At 43.3% G+C, this 22,027-nt stretch overlaps 1 protein-coding gene across 1 annotated transcript in view; it reads left to right on the top strand.

The window, feature by feature from the left end:
- Positions 1–4,751: 4,751 nt before the first annotated feature.
- Positions 4,752–22,027, top strand: part of LOC109904192 (potassium voltage-gated channel subfamily H member 7-like) — a 95,764-nt gene continuing 78,488 nt past the window's right edge. The window contains exons 1-2 of the mRNA XM_031802086.1: positions 4,752–5,214; positions 5,797–6,027. Of these exons, the coding sequence (XP_031657946.1) occupies positions 5,139–5,214; positions 5,797–6,027 (307 nt within the window). The 5' untranslated portion in view covers positions 4,752–5,138. The remainder of the gene's footprint in view (positions 5,215–5,796; positions 6,028–22,027) is intronic.

Raw genomic sequence — 22,027 nt, 5'->3', positions numbered from 1 at the left:
TTAGAGAGATCAAACCACTGCTGGTAAGTAGGTGCCCTCACAATGTCATGGTTTGCAATCAAAGTGAGCGCCAGCCATCATAGTTCCAGCTGTGCCAGCTAGTTCTATTTCCAGTCTTTCACACCCAGGATGCTGGCTGCTGAGAGATGAGGGACCAGATTGGAGCATCTGTAATGTCCATACCCAAGGGCACTAAGGGCTCGGTGGGGGACTATTTGCCTTGTGTGGAACACTCAAACGAGGTCAGTAGATATATCCCCTCACCCACCCGAAGCTTCTCTCTGCCGTAAACACTCAGCATATTTTATCACATAAATCAAACACACTCTTGTGACTATGATGCATTAGTCAAGTCTTGCACTCTTCCTAGCTCAGATCCATTTCCACATAAGAAATTCAGCTTTAATTGTACTGTGTGGATGAAATGAAAAAGCATGCCAAGATTTTACCCATAACCCATAACTTGATTTTGGGTGAATGATGACCGCCCTGGTACATATCTGCAAGGTCCCAGTGTAACTGGTATAACTGTAGAATGAGTAACGAGGGAGGCCTGCTGATTCCCTTAATGCAACTGTGATTGAATAAAAGCCCACAGATAAAGCTCTGAGGCCAGAGGAGGGCTGTGTTTTCCTGTAAGCCACACCAACAGCACGGCTAATACACAGTGGCACCACCACGCCTTGCCGAGATCACGACACACCAGCTGAGGGCTAAAATACACTCACATTCACTCTGGGTCTATAAATACACTACATGACCAAAATTATGAGGACACCTGATCGTTTGAACATCTCATTCCAAATCATGGGCATTAATATGGAGTGGGCCTCCCCCTTTTTCGATATAACAGCCTCCACTCTTTTGGGAAGGCTTTAGATGTTGGAACATTCCTGCGGGGCCTTGCTTCCATTCAGCTACAAGAGCAGTGATGTCGGACACTGATGTTGGGCGATTAGGCCTGGTTCACTGTCGGCGTTCCAATTCATCCTAAAGGTGTTCAATGGGGTGAGGTTAGGCCTTTGTGCAGGCCAGTCAAGTTCTTCCATGCCGATCTCGACAAACCATTTCTGTATGGACCTCACATTGTGCACGTGAGCATTGTCATGCTGAAACAGGAAAGGCCCTTTCCCAAACTGTTGCCACAAAGTCGGAAGCACAGAATCGTCTAGAATGTCATTGTATGCTGTAGCGTTAAGATTTCCATTCACTGGAACTAAGGGGCCTAGCCCGAACAATGAAAAACAATTCATTAAAAAAAAATCTTACTCCACCAAACTTTACATTTGGCACTATGCATTGGGGCAGGTAGCATTCTCCTGGCATCCACCAAACCCAGATTAATCCATTGAACAGGTGAAGCGTGATTCACCACCGTAGAGAACGCACTTCCACTGCTCCAGAGTCCAATGGTGGCAAGCTTTACACCACTCCAGCCAACACTTGGGATTGTGCATAGTGATCTTAGGCTTGTGTGCGTCTGCTTGGCCATGGAAACCCATTTCATGATGCTCCCAATAAACATTTATTGTGCTGTCTTTGTTTGGAAATTGGTATTAAGTGTTGCAACCAAGGACAGACGATTTTTACGCGCTACGCGCTACGCGCTTCAGGCCTAGGCGGTCCCGTTCTGTGAGCTTGTGTGAGCTACCACTTCGTGGCTGAGCTGTTGTTGCTCCTATACATTTCCACTTCACAATAACAGCACTTACAGTTGACCGGGGCAGCTCTAGCAGGACAAACATTTTAATTAACTGACTTGTTGGAAAGGTGGCATCCTATGACGGTGCCATGTTGAAAGCCACTGAGTTCTTCAGTAAGGCCATTCTACTGCCAATGTTTGTCTATGGAGATTGCATGGCTACAGTTGAAGTCAAAAGTTTACATACACCTAAGTTGAAGTAATTAAAACTCGTTCTTCAACCACTCCACATATTTCTTGTTAACAAACTATAGTTTTGCAAGTCGGTCTGAACATCTACTTTGTGCATGACACCAGTCATTTTTCCAACAATTGTTTACAGACAGAATAGTTCACTTATAATTCACTGTATCACAATTCCAGTGCGTCAGAAGTTTACATACACTAAGTTGACTGTGCCTTCAAACAGCTTGGAAAATTCCAGGAAATGATGTCATGGCTTCAGAAGATTCTGAGGAGGTGTACCTGTGGATGTATTTCAAGGCCTACCTTCAAACTCAGTGCCTCTTTGCTTGACATCATGGGAAAATCAAAAGAAATCAGCCAAGACCTCAGAAAAAATTGTAGACCTCCACAAGTCTGGTTCATCCTTATTAGCAATTTCCAAACGCCTGAAGGCACCACGTTCATCTGTACAAACAATAGTAAGTATAAACACCATGGGACCACGTCAGACCGCTCAGGAAGGAGACGCGTTCTGTCTCCTAGAGATGAATGTACTTTGGTGTAAAAACTGCGAATCAATCCCAGAAAAACAGCAAAGGACCTTGTGAAGATGCTGGAGGAAACAGGTACAAAATATCTATAACCACAGTAAAACGAGTCTTATATCGGCATAACCTGAAAGGTCGCTCAGCAAGGAAGAAGCCACTGCTCCAAATCCGCCATAAAAAAGCCAGACTACCGTTTGCAACTGCACATGGGGACAAAGATTGTACTTTTTGGAGAAATGTCCTCTGGTCTGATGAAACAAAAAATATAACTTGTTGGCCATAATGACCATCGTTATGTTTGGAGGAAAAAGGGGGAGGCCTGCAAGCTGAAGAACACCATCATGAACTGGTGCACTTCACAAAATAGATGGCATCATGAGTCAGGAAGTTAAAGCTTGGTCACAAATGGGTCTTCCAAGCATACTTCCAACGTTGTGGCGAAATGGCTTAAGGACAACAAAGTCCAGGTATTGGAGTGGCCATCACAAAGCCCTGACCTCAATCCAATAGAAAATATGTGGGCAGAACTGAAAAAGCGTGTGCGAGCAAGGAGGCCTACAAACCTGATTCCGTTACACCAGCTCTGTCAGTAGGAATGGGCCAAAATTCACCCAACTTATTGTGGGAAGCTTGTGGAAGGCTACCCGAAGTGTTTGACACAAGTTAAGTTCAAAGCAATGCTACCAAATACTAATTGAGTGGATATGTAAACTTCTGACCCACTGGGAATGTGATGAAGAAATAAAAGCTGAAATAAATAATTCTCTCTACAATTATTCTGACATTTCACATTCTTAAAATAAAGTGGTGATCCTAACTGACGTAAGACAGAGAATGTTTTACTAGGATTAAATGTCAGGAATTGTGAAAACTGAGTTTAAATGTATTTGGCTAAGGTGTATGTAAACTTCCGACTTCAACTGTAGGCCCTTTTCAAAGGGATTAGTTGGTTTTTAGGGGCAGTCGAAACAAGCAGAACTTCAGAAGTCTTCCCTCTTCCGCCTACTTCCCTCAGGCATCTAATATGATTGTAAACGGAGACACCTACAATATAGATACTGAGTCATGTATCACTATGTAAATTGCAGACCTCCTGCCATTAGGGGCTATTTCAGGGGCCTGTCCATGAGCCCTGTTGAGTATGATGGCTTTATTGTGTGTTAGGGTTGTTGTAACATCAGCGCATGTGGCCCTGAAACAGATGGCAAAACATTATGTAAGGAGGTTGCTGAATGATGGCTGCCTCAAATTGATTTTATACACCTGTCAGAAGCGGGTGTGGCTGAAATAGCGAATCCACTCATTTTAAGGGGTGTCCACATACTTTTGCACATATAGTGTATGTATCGCCAGATGCCAAAATATGGCTAAATTGAGATTAGAGTATATATTTATTCTGTTGTATATTTGCTTGCAGTTCAATGGTGCTGATATAAATATCAGACAGATTAAAATAGCAGTGCTGGAAAAAAAGAATGCTGGAAGACAAAATATTATGTAAGACTTTGTAATAGCTGACAGTGAAATGAGAAGAGAAGCGGACACGTGCAGCACACATGCTAAGGCTCTCTATTATACACATGGTTGTGTTTGTCAGTCATGCCTTCATTCAACCCGTTTTCTTAATGGAGCAGATAGGCGATGAGCTCCTATACTGAAATACATGGACAGATGTTGCAAGACAGTATGAAGGGCTTTTCATTCTGCAAACATTTGCATATCTTTACGGAGATTATCTGAGCTGTGTATTAGACAGGTATGGGTTTCATATCAATTGGAATGCAACACCTACTGAATCAATTTAAACTATGTTTTGCTACACAACAAGGTAGAACTATACAATTAATTAAAAACTGTCAATAGGCTATATAATCAATGCTAAACAATATTTTATAGGAAATCAAGAGGTCTCAATTGCGCCCATGTGTCATCGCTGAAACTTCAGCACCATGGACAAGTCCTCGTGCGCTATTACTAGGCTACAGCATACAGTAAGTAGGCTACTCACACTTTGTTACAGAACGCTTTCATGTTATCAGTTTGAAATGACAACGCTCAAGATGTATATTAATGACATAACAAATACGATGGATGAAGTACATACTTCATACATCGTGTACTTTGTACTTTATTTGTACTAAGAACTCAAATATTTTTCATGTATATTCTGTCCATTGATGCTATATTGTACGTAAATAAAAAAAACACGTGGCTCCAACTCAAAGATGCAACTCGTTGAGCACGTATTACATGCGCACTGAAGAGGACCTACTGTACAGGTTTTCGAGATTGCTTGACTGATGTATGCTTTCTCGGCACAAAGAATGAACCTTACCCGAGGTGGCAGCGCTGTGCACTAAGCCCCTAGGGGTAACGTCACTCCCCTGGCATATCAGCCCCTGTCCTCTAGTCGTCCACCACATCACCACAGAGAACGTCAAGATCGCATCCATCTTCAACTAGAAATGGTTTACAAACTACATCTGACCCAGGCAATCCTCCCCGATTCCGTGCGTATCGGTAAGGAGTCATTCAAATGCTCCGGTATGCATGCAGGCTAAAGCGTATTCTTGTGAATTTGGGAAAGGTCATTTAAAGTGGAAAGTGCGTCTGCGTCGAGTAGGCTATGATTTGTGACAAAGGAAATATAAAGAAGAGGAAGCTACAACAGTAACTTCAGGTCTCATTGCGAAAGCGCCTTTATACAACACCACGGAATAATCATGCCTGTTCGGAGAGGTCACGTTGCGCCACAAAATACATTTCTTGGAATAATAATACGGAAATTCGAGGGACAGAGTAAGTATACCATCCCAAGTATCATCATTTTAATCTAAAGCGTTGTTCTTGGCATTGTGGCAGTCGTGTATATCAGTCTGTTTGGAAATGAAGTTACGTTTTAAAAACAGTTTGAACTTGTCCAATTGAGAATGGGGTTTGTTAATTGAAATCAATTTGTTAGTGCCAAATCAGTGTCAATAATGTACTTTGTTGAGCTTTACTATATCGTCATGATCTATTACTATCTATTTACTATCTATTTACTATCATTAGTGGTGGATGAGTTGAGCCTCCCCCTTTGGGTGTCTAGAAAATAAATATATTAGTCCAATCAATTATTATTATTATTTTTAATCTCCTATGCTCCTGTATGCTTCAAGTCAATAGTTTTACTCAGGAATCAAGAGTTGTTTCAAAAAGTCTCAAAAATGATTTAAAAATATATATCACCATTGTAATAATACAATCAAGTATTGGACTGTCTTCAGTTTACAAATACAGCATTGTTCAAAAACTCTCAAATTGTAATGTATTACCTCTAGACTGCTGTACATTAAGATTGGTTTGATAGCATTGTGTATCGTTTTGGTTTTCTTACAGATAGGAAATTTGTTATAGCCAATGCCCGGGTACAGAACTGTGCGATCATCTACTGTAATGACGGCTTCTGTGAGATGACCGGCTATTCCAGACCGGATGTCATGCAGAAGCCATGCACCTGTGACTTCCTCCACGGCGAGCACACTGACACACATGCCATCAGCCAGGTGGCCCAGGCTCTCATGGGCTCAGAGGAGCGCAAGGTGGAAATCACATATCACCGCAAAGATGGTGAGTCAGTGAACCAGGCCAGCGACAGACAGGAGAGGTGGTGGTATGCACTAGGTGCGACAGGCTGCCTCTGAGAAACCATAAACTACAGTCCCACCACAAGACAGCCTCCTTAATCATTTCAAATGTGTCCCAAATGGCATACTATTCTCTATGTAGTGCACTACTGTTGTACTTTTAACCAGAGACCTGTGGATTCTAGTGCACCATATAGGAAATAGGCTGCCATTTGGGATGCCGCCTTGTTTTGGTTAGCTGAGCTCTTAAATGTGGCGCTATGCTATTAGAGACACAGTCAGTGAACACAGTAGAGATGAGGTGACACAGTCAGTGAACACAGTAGAGATGAGGTGACACAGTCTTGACAGGGCACTTGACAACGAGAAGTAATGAGAGCCTTTCTTTCCATCAAGTGTTTGTCTCCATTGACCTGTGTTATAAACGTCGCTATTTGTGTAGATGCTACTTTTCTGATCTTCTGTACAGTGGACTACTGTGCAGTAAACTGTGGCTGTTATGTGAGTATTTTGTCTATGACAAGATAATTATAATTATCCACAAGCCAATTCAAGGGTTGGGTTTTTTTTTCTTGGAAAACAACATTTCTAGGAAAGGACAAAAACATCTATCCATAACAAATTGTGGAAAAACATTTCCGACCCATGTATGATGTGGATCTTCGCTTGCATTTACTGAAATATGCTATGTCTGGAAAATATTATAGGTAGCTACCATCAATTGCAATTCCTGTCTTAATCCATAACTGATATCATCGTTCTGGTTAGGAGGCACGATGTCACGAGAGAGTTTCAGGGAATGTTATTATACTCTAAGCGAGGAAGCAAGCTAACCTATGACAATGATCTCTGGCTTGATTAAAAAAACAAAAACATTTGCCATTGCATAATGTAGGTGTAATCAGTGGCTTGGCAGACAATACCAGAAGTCTGAACATGACATTGTATTAAGACCATGGCATATGAGAGGTATTAAAGTGACATTCAGCATCTAGCAGTATGAACCAGCAGATCATATCAATTTCAGATGTGTTTTATGTATGGCAGTGGTAAAATGGTAGTTTACTTTATCTTAGTCCTAGTTGTGACCAAGATACACACAAGCAGAGAGAGAGTGAATCTTGACTCTGACAAGGTTAACAGGGCTTGGTCAGCTGCCATGACACAATAGGGAGTAGTGTGTTATTTCTGACAGAGGAATGGAAAGTGCTGTCTCAGTTCCCTCTGGTCTAGCGTACAGTTTGCTTCGACTCACCTTCCAGTCTCCAAGGCTGTTCTAGACTATTTTAATGAGGATACAAATAGCTCATAGCGATTCAATGCACAGTCTTGTTTCACGGTGAAAATAAATCAATGAATGTCTGCAGATTGTGAATGCCATCCCACAAAATCTCTCAACAGTGGAGAGACTGCCAAGCCCAGCCACAATCCTTAAAGAGAAATCTATGAGAGTATGAACAAAACAATTAATTTAGTACTCAATGTACCATCATCAGACTGGAACTGTAAACATGTCACAGACCAGTGCTGTTTCCAAATAGTACCCTATTCCCTACACAGTGCACAAAATGTATGCACTATATTTCCAAAAGTGTGGCATTTGGAATGCACACCAGCTTCACAGGTGGGCTTTTCTATTTTCCTTTCAATTTGTTTCCTACACAAATTGGATTTAACTGTCGGTTCAGAGTTTTTCCCACAGAGATCCTATTAAATTACTATTCTATTTCCTAATTCTATGTTTTTTCCTGACCACATGAACTGACCTGAAAAAACTCTGGGCCTTACTCATTACCACACAAATACAAGGACAAGGAGTTGCCGTAACTGTACAGTATGTCTATGAGGCATTGTTATTCCGTCATATGTTCCAGGTTCTTGACTCCTCTGGCAAAACAAAACCAAAATACATCTCATTTTTCACTCCAAAAGCAGATGTTGTTTTCCTCTTCTAGCCCTGTTTGACCGTTCTCGTGAGGACCTTGAGTCCTCTTTGGCTCCCATTTCCTTGGGCCACTGTGTTCCACATGGGTGGAGTGCTTTTTTAGCTAAACCCTAGACATGATATGAACTGTTTTCAGTGCAGGCAGCAGTACTGCCGCCCTCTGTGAAGTCGCAGTGAATTAAAATGAAGTTGATGCTCAATGACACATCTACACATGTAATGCCACTAATATCATCTTCAGGCAGAGTGCTTTTTGGCCAGTATAATACCCCCTCCAAGTCAATGTGATGTCGCACCCCTTTTCGGGGTATAGTATATGACGACAGGAAGTCAGGTTGAATTTTGTTTGTGCCTTGGCTCACGGCAGGTAGCCTAGCAGTTGAGTGTTGGGCCAGTAAACAAAAAATTGCTGGTTCCAATCCCCGAGCCGTCTTAGTGAATAAATTGTCAATGTGCCCTTGAGCAAGGCACTTAACCCTAATTGCTACAGTAAGTCGCTCTGGATAAGAGCATCTGCTAAATGACTCAAATGTGAATGCCATGTTCTTCTCTTATGTGGTTAACTATACTGTGTACATAATGAAACATTTGCCTTGGCGCTTTGCAGCTCCCTAAACGGACTGGAGATGTACAGGAAGATCCAGATAGTTCCATTTTTTATCTTCCTGAAGCAGCCTAGTCATCAGCCTAGGCAGATTTCTGCTAATCACGTGAAAATCAGAGCCAGATGCTCCTCTAGTAAGTTGAAAATGTATTTTTTGAATCCTGGAGAAAGAGAATTACACAAAATACTCCAGGGGGGCTCTTTGAAAATGTACCACTGTGGAGAGCGGGGTTTTAAAGGCACTTCAGTCACTGTGCAGTTCTGTATTAACTCAATGTGTCGATCATGGTTAATAAGGAATGGGAGCAGAGTAAAAGCCATAAGACACATTCAAATGGAATCATTACACTTGCTCTCCCGCCCTCCCTCCTGTGCCTCGAGACATGACTCTCAATGCTCCTCTGAGGAGTCTAGAGTGAGCCGCGGAGCTCATGAATAAACATGTCGAGGATGGCACTGCTGTGAATAGGAGTGAGCAGCTTACAGCGTAAATGCATTATTGCGCTATGGAAGGACACAATCCACAGGCTCCTGTAGATGGGAACGCATATTGCAAGCGTCATGACATCCTTGAGAGCAATGGCCCTATCGACACAAGTTCACTTCCTATGAATGAAAGCTGATGGACTGTAAAGTGGCTGTGTTTGGTGTCTCCTTGTTTGACCCCATTCTGAACCCCTTCTGAATCAGAACCCCTGCAAACCAATGATATTTTTTTGAGTGGGTCATTTTGTAAAAGCTTATCCCATTTCACCTCGTGTAAATTACATTAGACACAAGAGGGGGCGAGACAGTGTTGACAGCATACAAAAATAGTTGAGCATAAGGATGAATAGGCGGTAGGTCCCGGCAGAGGAAATAGAGGATGTGTGTGTCTAATCAATATTAAATCACATGACTCACAACTCGGTGGTGTTAGACCTCAGGTGCTCTCTCCCTCGCTCTTACTCACCCTTACTGTCTAACGGGAAGCACTATCAAATGAATCATAGGCATGCAGAATTGTTGACATAAAACTGTGGAGGGGAATAGTCAAGCATCTCTTTTGGTTGTCCTACTGTCATGGTCCCACTGTGGCGGATCTTGAAATGCACCGTCAAGTGGTTAAGAAAGCCCAGGGACATCGTCATCAGCCACACATCTCCAGCTCTTTGACCTGAAGAATGCAGAAAACACGGCCTAAACCTTCGCCACAGGGCAATTGGATCTATTATCTAGGTGTTGAATAGTAAAGGATTGTGAGAGGAGATACATCCACAATCACAATGTCTTCGCTCTCATTGAAGGTTCCTAATCACTAAGGTAAATGCCTTCCTTTGCGGGGGGCTTTGCAAAAACGATCCTATTCCGAGGGGTGTAATAATACTTAGTAACTGAATGAGTGTGAACAAAGGGAAGCTGACACTGAGCAGTGTGGTGGAGTTAAATGGATAATGGGAACAGTCCCAGCTTAGCTAGCTGTGCTGCTGAGGTACGTGTGTGGGTGCCTGATTTCAAAGGAGACTCCCCTTTGAGGAGCTGAAGGGACGTCTCCCCCCAGGGGCGGACTGGGACAAGAATTTGCCACTGGCATTTTATCCACATCAGCCCACATCCTGACCCTACACACCCTACTTAGACACTGCTGTCACTGTGCTTCTTTTGGTTTCTGTCTGCTTAAGCCTTATACGTTATAAAAGCCAAGCTAACGACTTAGCCTATCTTGCAAATGAGTTCTTGGCATATGTGTTCCCCTGAATCAACACCTAACCTAAGTGTTAATGACTATTTCAGGGCTCCAGATTAACATTTCCCCTTGGTATCCTTGCTGCCACTAACTTTTACAGTTGGTGGCACCAGCCCATGATTTGGTCAGACTCCACATCCTCCACAACCACATTCGGCTGCTGCAGGAGACCAGGATGGCTGCGGTCAAAAGGAGGTGCATGCATTTTTTATTGATCTTTGCCTCTTTGGTTTCTCCCAGTATGTCTCAAAATGCATCGAGTGTTTTCCCCTCGTCAGAGTCAGGCGTTTAGCAGATGGAAGCCAGTCTATCAGAGTAATGATTAAAACATGAAATGAAAACAGATCAGGTTTTAATTTGAGATCAGGTAACAGTAGTGCAGCTACCTCCAGTCTGTTGTATTAGCATCTCCAGGCAACTACATAAAGACTTCTCTGTGAGAACAAACTAGAAATGGAGATCGAAAATAGAATGTAAAAAAAACAACATAGAATTCATTTTGTGGTAGATTTCTTCAATAAATCAACCTTGGTTTATTCTCCAAAGATATAAATCCTGTTCTAGACCGGCTTGATGTAATTATCATCTGACAAAAAGCTGATCAACACTGAATTGGTGGCAGATGGAGTATTGGACAGCATATCAAGGACAAAAGCCTTGCCTAGTCACCCTACATATCCACATATGAATTCCTATCTCTATCTCAAGGGGACATTGTTGAATCCAATCCAATGGTCACCAAATCATCTATTTTAGCTTCCAATTAGCTTTTTCCAGCTAATTAGCCATTCCAGCCCACTGGATGACAAATATCAGCTATCTAGCTTCCACAGTATTGGAAGACACTGATGAAAGATTAAAGTAAGCTACGATGACTAGCTTGGAGCAGTCTCACTGAGGCGAGATATGGCCACATGGCCAAGAGACTCCAAACAAAAGGTTAGCACGCCTTCCCTCCCCTCCCCTTACATTTTCCCCTCTTAATTGGCTATGCGTCAGTGCAGTTGTGTATGGCCTCAGCAACACAGCCATGTAACAACCATGTCACAGTGTATTAGCAAGATAACCATGGAGAGTGTCACGCATAGCTTACACCATCTAGAACGGTTGTTTCTATGTCTTAATGTTGTGATTCATAACATTTTTGTTTTTGAAGATCAGTGTTAAAAATATGTAATATGAGAATGCTTCTCCCTCATTGGACAAGCTACCATGCCAATTTAACCTTAAGAAGAGTCTGCTGAACAAAATGACAAAACGTGTACGCCTACATCAATTTTGTTTTCATTATAACATAGCATAAACACCCTATCTAGTGGGAGCACTAAAGATAATTTATTTAAGAGATGGACATGAAGTTCTACATATAACACTGTCCTAATGTCACTCTTCTGGACGCTTTCAGACTTTTCTTGCTCATAAAAATGCTTCTTTACAGAGATGTACTTCAAGGCTGCCTGGACTTTTGTTGACCACTTCCATGAGCAACAGCACTTAAGAAGAGCTCCTCCTTAAATTTCAATTGTTTCGATTGTATTGTACCTGAACAGTTTCGTTTTTTGTTGTTGATTGCTGTGTTCTGCACATCAAGAGGAATTAGAAGATGCTTTTCTTTTGTGGAAATAGTTTTGAGAGATTGATCGGCTTGGTTCTTGCAAAGGTCATCTGCTGAATCGTCAGGCAACGCAAGGAAGGAATGGTAACGGGGTGGACAATAAACCCAACAAGGACAACAAGAAGAGTTAGGACATAGACAAACAAACACAAAACCAACACAGGGTGAAAGAGTAAGGATTTCTGAGGGAATCCTGGAGGACATTTCAGGCCTTGATAAGAAAACAAGCATTCAGACGAGCAAACAAACAAGCAAAAGAACACTTGAAAATGAGGTGGGAAGATCCTAAACATGGAGAGGGTATCTTCATTTATGTGTAACGTGTTGTTTCATTGAAAAACACAATTAACATCTTTATTTGTATTATTCATACAAGTGCATTGTTTAAACAGTGCATTCATCTCTATAGGTGCGTTATTTAAATAAGTGCTATCATCAAGAGGCACAAGCATATCATTCTAGACCTTAGTGCATTGTTTAAAGAGGTCACAAGGGGGATGAAGATTGACTCATTCTCTAAGCATTGTTTCAGAGGCCTTGCCATCACGTGTCCTGAAAATGGGTCATGGACATTCTAATCAATAATGAGGAGAGACAAGGTCAATCACCAATCAGGATATTACTTTTGTTCAAAATGTATTAATATGGAAGGGATAGAGTAATAACCATGTCCGGTTGAACCAACATCGTGACTGTTGGGTTGAGAGCCCTGACACAAAGGATACAAAGATATTTTATAGAAAAGATACACCCCCTTTGTCCACATGACAAACAACAGATGTGTGGAATTGGTCACAAGATTAGGAATCGCATGAAAGAAATTAATAATTCACAGCAGACACCGTATCTGCTGTAAAGACTGTTCTCATTGTGTGGAAACCACAGTTTGGACCCCAAAACAAGGTTTCCCTCATCATTATCCATACTTGAGTCACCTCCACCCTGGTACCTCCCAGTACACAAACACCAACTCATTCTCTGGAATGCGGGCTCCGAGAGACAACAAGACCATTATCAATCAGTTGCTAGAGTTAAATCTCAGAAGCTCCTCTCAGTTCACACAGACACAATAGAGTTCTAAGAACCCGATTCTGTTGCATAAAACAACCATTCGTTGCATAAAACAACAGTATTATAACATAATCTTGTAATTTCTACACGAAAATGTTACAAGTGAGTCATGAAAGAAACAAATGAAAAAAAAAGTTTTTCTAAGAGAATCCCCAGAGACTCAGATGAACTCAGAGGGAAGAAAATAGAAGGAGACCTTCTGTTCACCAGTACACAGATGATCCTAATGCTTGGCACACAGCTCTCCAAAATACCAATAATGAACTTAAAATGTCAGAAAACAGAACAATAAACAACTCTACATTGATTCCACCTCCAAATGTAACATTAATATTTATTATAACGGCACTGTGATGTTCAAGGTTCAGAGGCCAGTCTGGATCAATTTGTCCCCTAATTCGACCAAATCAAACCTCTTGTTGCTGAACTTAAAACCTCTTCACTGCCACTACCTACAACATGCTCCACTCCATCTGTGCCCCAGTATGTAGTCCCTAGGGTCCCTCTCCCTCCCTCGCCTGCAGCAGACACAGCCCCGAGTATGCCTCTCACACGTGACACCTGCAGTACCACAGCATCTATTAGAGGAGATCAGCCTGGTGCGTCAGCATAGGGAGGAGATCCGGGAACTGCAGTGTGCAGTGAAGAATGTTGAGGACAACCAGACTCTCAGGATGGAAGTGGGCAGACTTAGAGAGGAACTGTCCGGTACATTCAACACCAGCTACATGCAGGACCTGCAGAAGGAGCTACATGAGCTAAGGCAGGAATTTCCCAGCCACCACCATCCACTCTACAAAGTCCCACAAAAACCTAGAACCAAGCCAAAAGCTGAATCGGAATCCACCAACCAACCCAACCAACCAATGCACCAACCCAGCTGACCTCCTCCATCCCCATCTCACGGCCTGTAATTACTCCCATCACTCCTGCCGTCCTCCACAGACCTGATGAGAAACCAGACATTATATTAATGGTGGACTCCAATGGAGTTAATTAGAGAGAGAGCTTTGGAGCTCTTGACTGTGGCCCAGCTTGACTCCCCCAGCCATATCATCATTCACACAGGGAACAATGACATGCGTGCCCAACAAGAGAGGGTGGCAACACCCAGGGGACTGATAGAGAGGGCCATCTTCCCCCTTGCGGAGATTGTAATATATCCCCACTCCAGATGAGAGATTTCTATCCTGCCATCCTCCAGAAGGTAAATGCCAGCCTCTGTCAGGAATGTGTGCTATGGCCCAACGTACACCTGGTCCACCATCCCACCCTTAGCCTAGACTGTCTTTATGACAATGCACACCTGTTCCCATCTTTCGCAAGGACGTTAAAGGATTCTGCTCTGGGTGGCCAGTCCACCTCACCCACAGAAGACACAGACCAGCCACCAACTCCCTGAGACAAATCAGACATCCTTTAGACCTGGATCCGGTGATGCCATACAGAATGGAGAACAGCCAGCAACACTGTTCCCCACACCACCCTCCACCTCTTCTCCCCCAGGAGATGCAGTCAAAGAGGCCATATGCAGAGTTAGGAATATCACCGGCCACACTACCCTCCACACCACCCTCTTCAATTCCCCCTACAACCTCCCTCTCATGCTACTAGACCAGGCTTGCCTTGGCACAGCTGTACCAAACACAGCCCATTACACCAGAGCTCTACCAGACCAGGCTTGCCTCATCACAGCTCTACCAGACACAGCCCATCACACCAGAGCTCTACCAGACCAGGCTTGCCTCATCACAGCTCTACCAGACACAGCCCATCACACCAGAGCTCTACCAGACCAGGCTTGCCTCATCACAGCTTTACCACACCCGGCCCACCTCAGTACAGCTCTACCAGAACAGGCCCGCCCAGAACAATTCAACCAGTCCCGGCCTGCCTCAGCACAAATCTACCAGACCAGGCTGCCCCAGCACAGCTCAACCAGACTAGGCCCGCCTCAGCACAGCTCAACAGAACAGGCCCTCCTCAGCACAGCTCAACCAGAACAGACCCGCCTCAGCACAGCATCACCACACCCGGCCCACCTCAGCACAGCTCAACCATACCAGGCCCGCCTCAGCACAGCTCAACAGAACAGGCCAGCTTCAGCACAACTCAACAGAACAGGCCAGCCTCAGCACAGCTCAACAGAACAGACCAGCCTCAGCACAGCTCAACAGAACAGACCAGCCTCAGCACAGCTCAACAGAACAGGCCAGCTTCAGCACAACTCAACAGAACAGGCCAGCCTCAGCACAGCTCATCCAGAACAGGCCCGCCTCAGCACAGCTCAACCAGACCCAGCCCGTGTATCATTCACATCGTCAGCCTACATATACTGAGAGTTTGCCATACTGCGTTCCACCCCCTTCAATTCACCCCACAACCTCCCTCCCAGGCTAGTTTTGGTTACTCTCCCTACTCCCATTCTCAGTATAAGGCTGGAACACTCTTATCCCCAATGGCAGCCCCAACCCTGCAATAGGAGCCACACCAAGGTTTCCTGTCCACACCCAGAACAGGGTATTGGCAGCCCCACCGGTCCCCTGCAGCAGCTCCACTCCTTTGGATGGAGCTTCATCCGGGTGGACTGCTTCCCACCCCAGCCCCTGCATCCAGCGACTTGAGGGATGTCTGTCAAATGCTCAGTCTGCTCTGCTCTCACGTGGTTGGCCAGGGACCTTGGCAAAGTCTCAGCTCACTGAACAAGTAGCTGCAGATGACCCTATGCCTGTTAGCTCTTATGGGAATGAGCTAAATACCCCCTCTGACTTTAAATATTGTAGGAGGCTTGGCCTAATGCACCTAAATGTGTGAAGTATGATCAAAAGAATGGACACAATTGACATTTAGGTGCAGGACTTGTGTCCTGACATCATGGCTCTCTCAGAAACATGGTTAAATGGTTATATCTCTGATAAAGACATTGAAGTAAATTATTATAATGTATTTAGATGTGACAGGTTACAAAAATAGGAAGGAGGGGCCATATACAGTACCAGTCATAGGTTAGGACATACCTACTCATTCAAGGGTTTTTCTTTATTTTGACTATTTTATACATAGTAGAATAATAGTGAAGACATCAAAAATATGAAATGTAACCGGAAGGTTGCAAGTTCAAATCCCCGACCTGACATGGTACAAATCTGTCGTTCTGCCCCTGAACAGGCAGTTAACCCACTGTTCCTAGGCCGTCATTGAAAATAAGAATTTGTTCTTAACTGACTTGCCTAGTTAAATAAAGGTAAAACATTTTTTTTAAATGTAGTAACCAAAAAAGTGTGAAACAAATCAAAATATATTTTCTATTCTTCACAGTAGCCACTTTTTTGCCTTGATGACAGCTTTGCATATGCTTGTCATTCTCTCAATCAGCTTCACCTGGAATTCTTTTCCAACAGTCTTGAAGGAGTTCCCACATATGCTGAGCACTTTTTTGACTGCTTTTCCTTCACTCTGCGGTCCAACTCATCCAAAACCATCTCAATTGGGTTGAGGTTGGGTGATTGTGGAGCCCAGGTCATCTGTATTCTTGACTGTTTACATACAAAATATTGACTTGTCTGTAAAGAATTGCAACATGCACTTGTATGCCGATGATGCTGTTGTATATGCTATTGCCCCCACAGTTGACAAGGCTCTATCTGAACTAGTCTGCCTTCATTGTATTGCAGACAAACTTTATTTACCTGAAATGAGTATTGAACGCAGGTAAAACTAAGCATATGTTGTTCTCTAGAGCGCATAAAAATTATTCTGATGATTTAATCTTATGTACTTTGGATGGTGTCCATATTGATAGTGTCCCTGCTTCGAAGTATCAGGGCATCTGAATAGATGAAAACTGTTTTTTTAAGTATATTGATGAGTTAGCAGAGAAGCTGAGAATAAAAATGGGCTTCTTCTGTAGAAGTAGATCCTGCCTCTCGCTAAATAGTAGAAAGCAGATTATTCAGTCGACGTTCCTATCAGTCCTAGACTATGGCAACTTCATCCATATGAAAGTAGCTGCCACTTCATTAAATCCGTTAAATGCAGTTTATCATAGTGCACCCCGCTTTGTTACGGGCGACCATTTTAGTACTCATCACTGCATTCTCTATCAGAAAGATGGTTGGCCCTCTTTGATGTCACATAGGTTGATACATTGTTATTTTTTCATTTATAAAGAAAGCTCTTTTGCAAAAGTCAGACTGTACCTAACATCATTACTAAACTTTAGACATTTGAGTTACCACACCCGGTCTCAGGGATGGCTAACTCTGGAAATTCCTTTGTTCTCTAGGTCTCTATCTTTTAGTTTTTTTTGCACCTTCTTTGTAGAACAATCTTCAAAATGTTCTTAAATATAATGTTTTGGTGCCTCTATGCCAATTTACAAAGCTGAGTGAAGATCTTTTTACTGAAGAATGCGGTTTTTATTTAATTTTTTACAACCATGACTTTCTGCTTGCATTTTGTCATTTCTGTCACTTATGTAATTCAGGGATCATCTGTAAAAGAGACCTTGGTCTCAGTATGACTCCCTGGTAAAATAAAGGTAAAATTAATGAATGAAATAAAAGACGAAGAGCACCACAACACAGCGGTAGACCTTTGGCAATAATGGCTCAATTAGCATATATGTTTTGAATTATTGATGGTGGAAATATAATCTAGTTAAAATGCCTATTTAATCTGTTCCATCTGACTGCGCAATCCACTGTCTCATCAGCCGAGCCAGGCACTTTATAAACTTGATCTCCACTATAAAAAGCATTGAGACATTATCTCACATTTCTTTTTGACTAACATTTCGTTTTCAACAGCAGAGATAAAATGGTTATGTAATTCAGATAGTTCTAGCCTCTATCAATTTAGACTTCACATATTATTGTCAACAAGATGAATATAAAGAAAATGAAGACGTGATATCCCTTCTCAACTTGTCCCTTTGCTGACTATTGGGGAAATTTGAAATTATAAGACTGTCAAATCTTTCAATTACAAAGTACATCCTCTTAATTACACAATTGCTTTGCCCGCTGACCTTATGCATTCATAGTCAGCTTGATAAAAGCTTTTTCCATGATGGATGCATTATCCTGAAAGGCCACGGCATCACTAAGATTTGCATTCCTCTGTGGCCTGGTATCTGACATTCAATAGGACCAAGGTAAAGAGCTGGTAATCTCAATTTGACAATCTGTGTGAGTGTGGGGTCTGAAGACGAGGATCATGTTGGGGTGCTGAGAGAGCACCTTAGGCGGTGAGGGCGATCCTAGATCTCGTAGAGTGACACTTGAAGGGAAACTTGAACCCCCCGACTGGAATTGATAATGATAGACATCCAATCACTGGTAGAGACACTAATGTACACTATCAACACTTTGTATTATCCTGGACCTGCCAGTTTCAATGACCCAACCTACTTGTGAATGATCTACAACTCAGAGAGGGGAGGTGGTAACTCGGTCATATTCAGTAGTGCACACAATAGCAAAATGTTTCGCAATGGAAAAGGAAAACCACGGTTTCTTATATTTTTAAATTAAATTGTTTTATTTCACCTTTAGGTAGGCCAGTTGAGAACAAGTTCTCATTTACAAATGTATCCTGGCCTAGATAGAGCAAAGCAGTGCGACACAAACAACACAGAGTTACACATGGGATAAACAAACATACAGCCAATAACACAATAGAAAAGTATATATACAGTGTGTGCAAATGTAGTAGGATTAGGGAGGTAAGGCAAATAAATAGGCCATAGTGGCGAAATAATTACAATTTTGCAATTGAACACTGGAGTGATAGATGTGCAGAAGATGAATGTGCAGGTCGAGATACTGGGGTGCAAAGGAGAAAAAAAAGTAATAACAACATGGGGATGAAGTATTTGGGTGGGCTATTTACAGATGGGTTATGTACAGGTGCAATGATCGGTAAGCTGCTCTGACTGCTGATGCTTAAAGTTAGTGAGGGAGATATAAGACTCCAGCTTAAGTGATTTTTGCAATTCGTTCCAGTCATTGGCAGCAGAGAACCAGAAGGAAAGGTGGCCAAAAGAGGAGTTGGCTTTGGGGGTGACCAGTGAAATATACCTACTGGAGCACGTGCTATGGCTGGGTGCTGCTATGGTGACCAGTGAACTGAGATAAGGCGGGGCTTTACCTAGCAAACTTATAGATGACCTGGAGCCAGTTGTTTTGGCGATGAATATGAAGCGAGGGCCAGCCAACGAGAGCATACAGGTTGCAGTGGTGGGAGTATATGGGGCTTTGGTGACAAAGTGGATGGCACTGTGGTAGACTACATCCAATTTGCTGAGTAGAGTGTTGGAGACTATTTTGCAAATGACATCGCCGAAGTCAAGGATCGGTAGGATAGTCAGTTTTACGAGGGTGTGTTTGGCAACATGAGTGAAGGAGGCTTTGTTTGCAAAATAGGAAGCTGATTCTAGATTTAGTTTTGGATTGGAGATGCTTAAAATTTATGTGAGTTTGGAAGGAGGGTTTACAGTCTAACCAGACACCTAGGTATTTGTAGTTGTATATTCTATGTCAGAACCGTCCAGAGTAGTGATGTGAGACGTGCGGGTGGGTGCAGGCAGCGATCAGTTGAAGAGCATGCATTTAGTTTTGTTTGCATTTAAGCGCAGTTGGAGGCCACAGAAGGAGTGTTGTATAGCATTGAAGCTCCTCTGGAGGTTAGTTAACACAGTGTCGAAAGATGGGACAGACGTATACAGAATGGTGTCGTCTGTGTAGAGGTGGATTAGAGAATCACCAGCAGCAAGAGCGAAATCATTGATGTATACAGAGAAAATAGTCTGCCCGAGAATTGAACCCTGTGGCACCCCCATAGAGACTGCCAGAGGTCCAGACAACAGGCCCTTCGATTTGACACACTGTACTCTATCAGAGAAGTAGTTGGTGAACCAGGCGAGGCAGTCATTTGAGAAACCAATGCTGTTGAGTCTGCCAATAAGAATGCAGTGATTGACAGAGTCAAATGCCTTGGCCAGGTCGTTAAATACGGCTGCACAGTATTGTCTTTTATCGATGGCGGTTATGATATCATTCAGGACTTTAATCGTGGCTTAGGTGCACCCATGGCCAGCTCCGAAACCAGATTGCATAGAGAGAAGGTAAGGTGGGATTCGAAATGGTCAGTGATCTGTTTGTTAACTTGGCTTTCGAAGACTATAGAATGGCAGGGTAGGATAGATTTAGGTCTGTAACAGTTTAGGTCTGGAGTGTCACCCCCTTTGAAAATGGAGGGGGCTCTTATTCTCCATGGACTTTACAGTGTTCCAGAACTTATTGGAGTTTGCACTAAAGGATTCAAATTTCTGTTTGAAAAATCTAGCCTTATCTTTCCTAACTGCCTGTTTATATTTGTTCCGAACTTCCCTGAAAAGTTGCATATCGTGGGGGCGAATGAGGTCAATGGAATGAGGTCAATATCGTTCCAGGATACCTGGGCCAGGTCGCTTAGAAACGCCTGCTCGCTGAAGTGCTTTAGGGAGCGTATGACAGTGATGAGTGGTGGTCGTTTGACCACGGACCCATTACGGACGCAGGCAATGAGGCAGTGATCGCTGAGATCCTATTTGAAGACAGTGAAGATGTATTTAGAGGGCAGGTTGGTCAGGATGATATCTATGAGGTTGCCCGTGTTTACTGATTGAGGGTTGTACCTGGTGGGTTCCATGATAATTTGTGTGAGATTGAGGGCATCTAGCTTAGATTGTAGGATGGCTGTGGTGTTAAGCATATCCCAGTTTAGGTCACCTAACAGTACAAACTCTGAAGATAAATGGGGGGCAGGATTCAGACACGGCTAGGCCATCAGGGTTGGCAGAGTGTGCTAAAGCAGTTAATAAAACAAACTTAGGGAGGAGGCTTCTGATGTTAACATGCATGAAACCAAGGCTTTTGTGGTTACAGAAGTCAACAAATGATAGCGCCTAGGGAATAGGAGTGGAGGTTAACCTAGGCGTTGAGTGACGATGAGAGAGGTTTCGTCGCTGGAGGGACAAGTTAAGCCGGGTGAGGGCTCCGCATGTGTGTGGGGTGGGACGAAAGAGGCATGTTGAGCGGGCTCTACAGTGAAGTAAAACAGTAAAAACTAGCCAAGGCAGCAGTAGACAAGGCATATTGACATTAGAGAGAGGTCTAAAGCAATCACAGGTGTTGATCAGGAGGGCTAAGACAACAATGGGTAAATGGCGATGAATGGGCAGAGCGGGTCAGCTAGGTACATGCAGGACCTGAGTTCGAGGCTGGAGCCGACAGGTAAACAAAATGAGGTACCATGTTATTGAAACAGTCCAGGGGGCATCAGCTGAGTAGCCGAGTGATCATAGGGTCAGAAGAGCAGCAACAGGTGAGTCAGGGTGCTGTTAGGTAGTCACTACTACGCTAGGCGAGCAGGGGACACAGCGTTCTGAAAAGCTAGCGGGCCGGGGCTAGTAGCTGGTTCTTCGGCGACATCGTAACAGAATAGCCTGTTGAGACCACATCGGGCGATCACATTGGCAGTCCAGTCGTGATGGATCGGCGGGGCACCGTGTCGACAGTAAAGGGTCCAGGCCAATTGGCAAAGGAGGTATTGTAGCCCTAGAATTAGCTGGCACATGGGCCTAGCTCGAGGCTAGCTCAAGGCTAGCTGGTGATTGCTTCGGGACAGAGGCATTAGCTAACAGTAGCCACTCGTTTGCAGCTAGCTAGCTGCGATGATCTGGAGTAATGATCTGGTGTAATGATCCGGAGCAGCAGGAATCCGATGATATGTATGGTAGAGAGAAGCAGTCCGATATGCTCTGGGTTTCAGTCCATTCTCTTCCATTTGGTGCCTCGTGAATACAACCGTGTACACACCTAATGACACAATTGTTTAGGAATATGTATAGCACTGAATAACACCTCTCAAACCGTAAGCCAAATGTTCCTGTACTTTTTAGGGAGATTTACCACCAACCCGAGAGGCACACATACATACTACTCTATATCCTGGCCACTATCCACAATCATGCATGTAG

Source organism: Oncorhynchus kisutch, linkage group LG2, assembly GCF_002021735.2.
Source record: "Oncorhynchus kisutch isolate 150728-3 linkage group LG2, Okis_V2, whole genome shotgun sequence".
NCBI lineage: Eukaryota > Metazoa > Chordata > Actinopteri > Salmoniformes > Salmonidae > Oncorhynchus > Oncorhynchus kisutch.
This window is presented reverse-complemented; position numbering and strand designations above follow the sequence as displayed.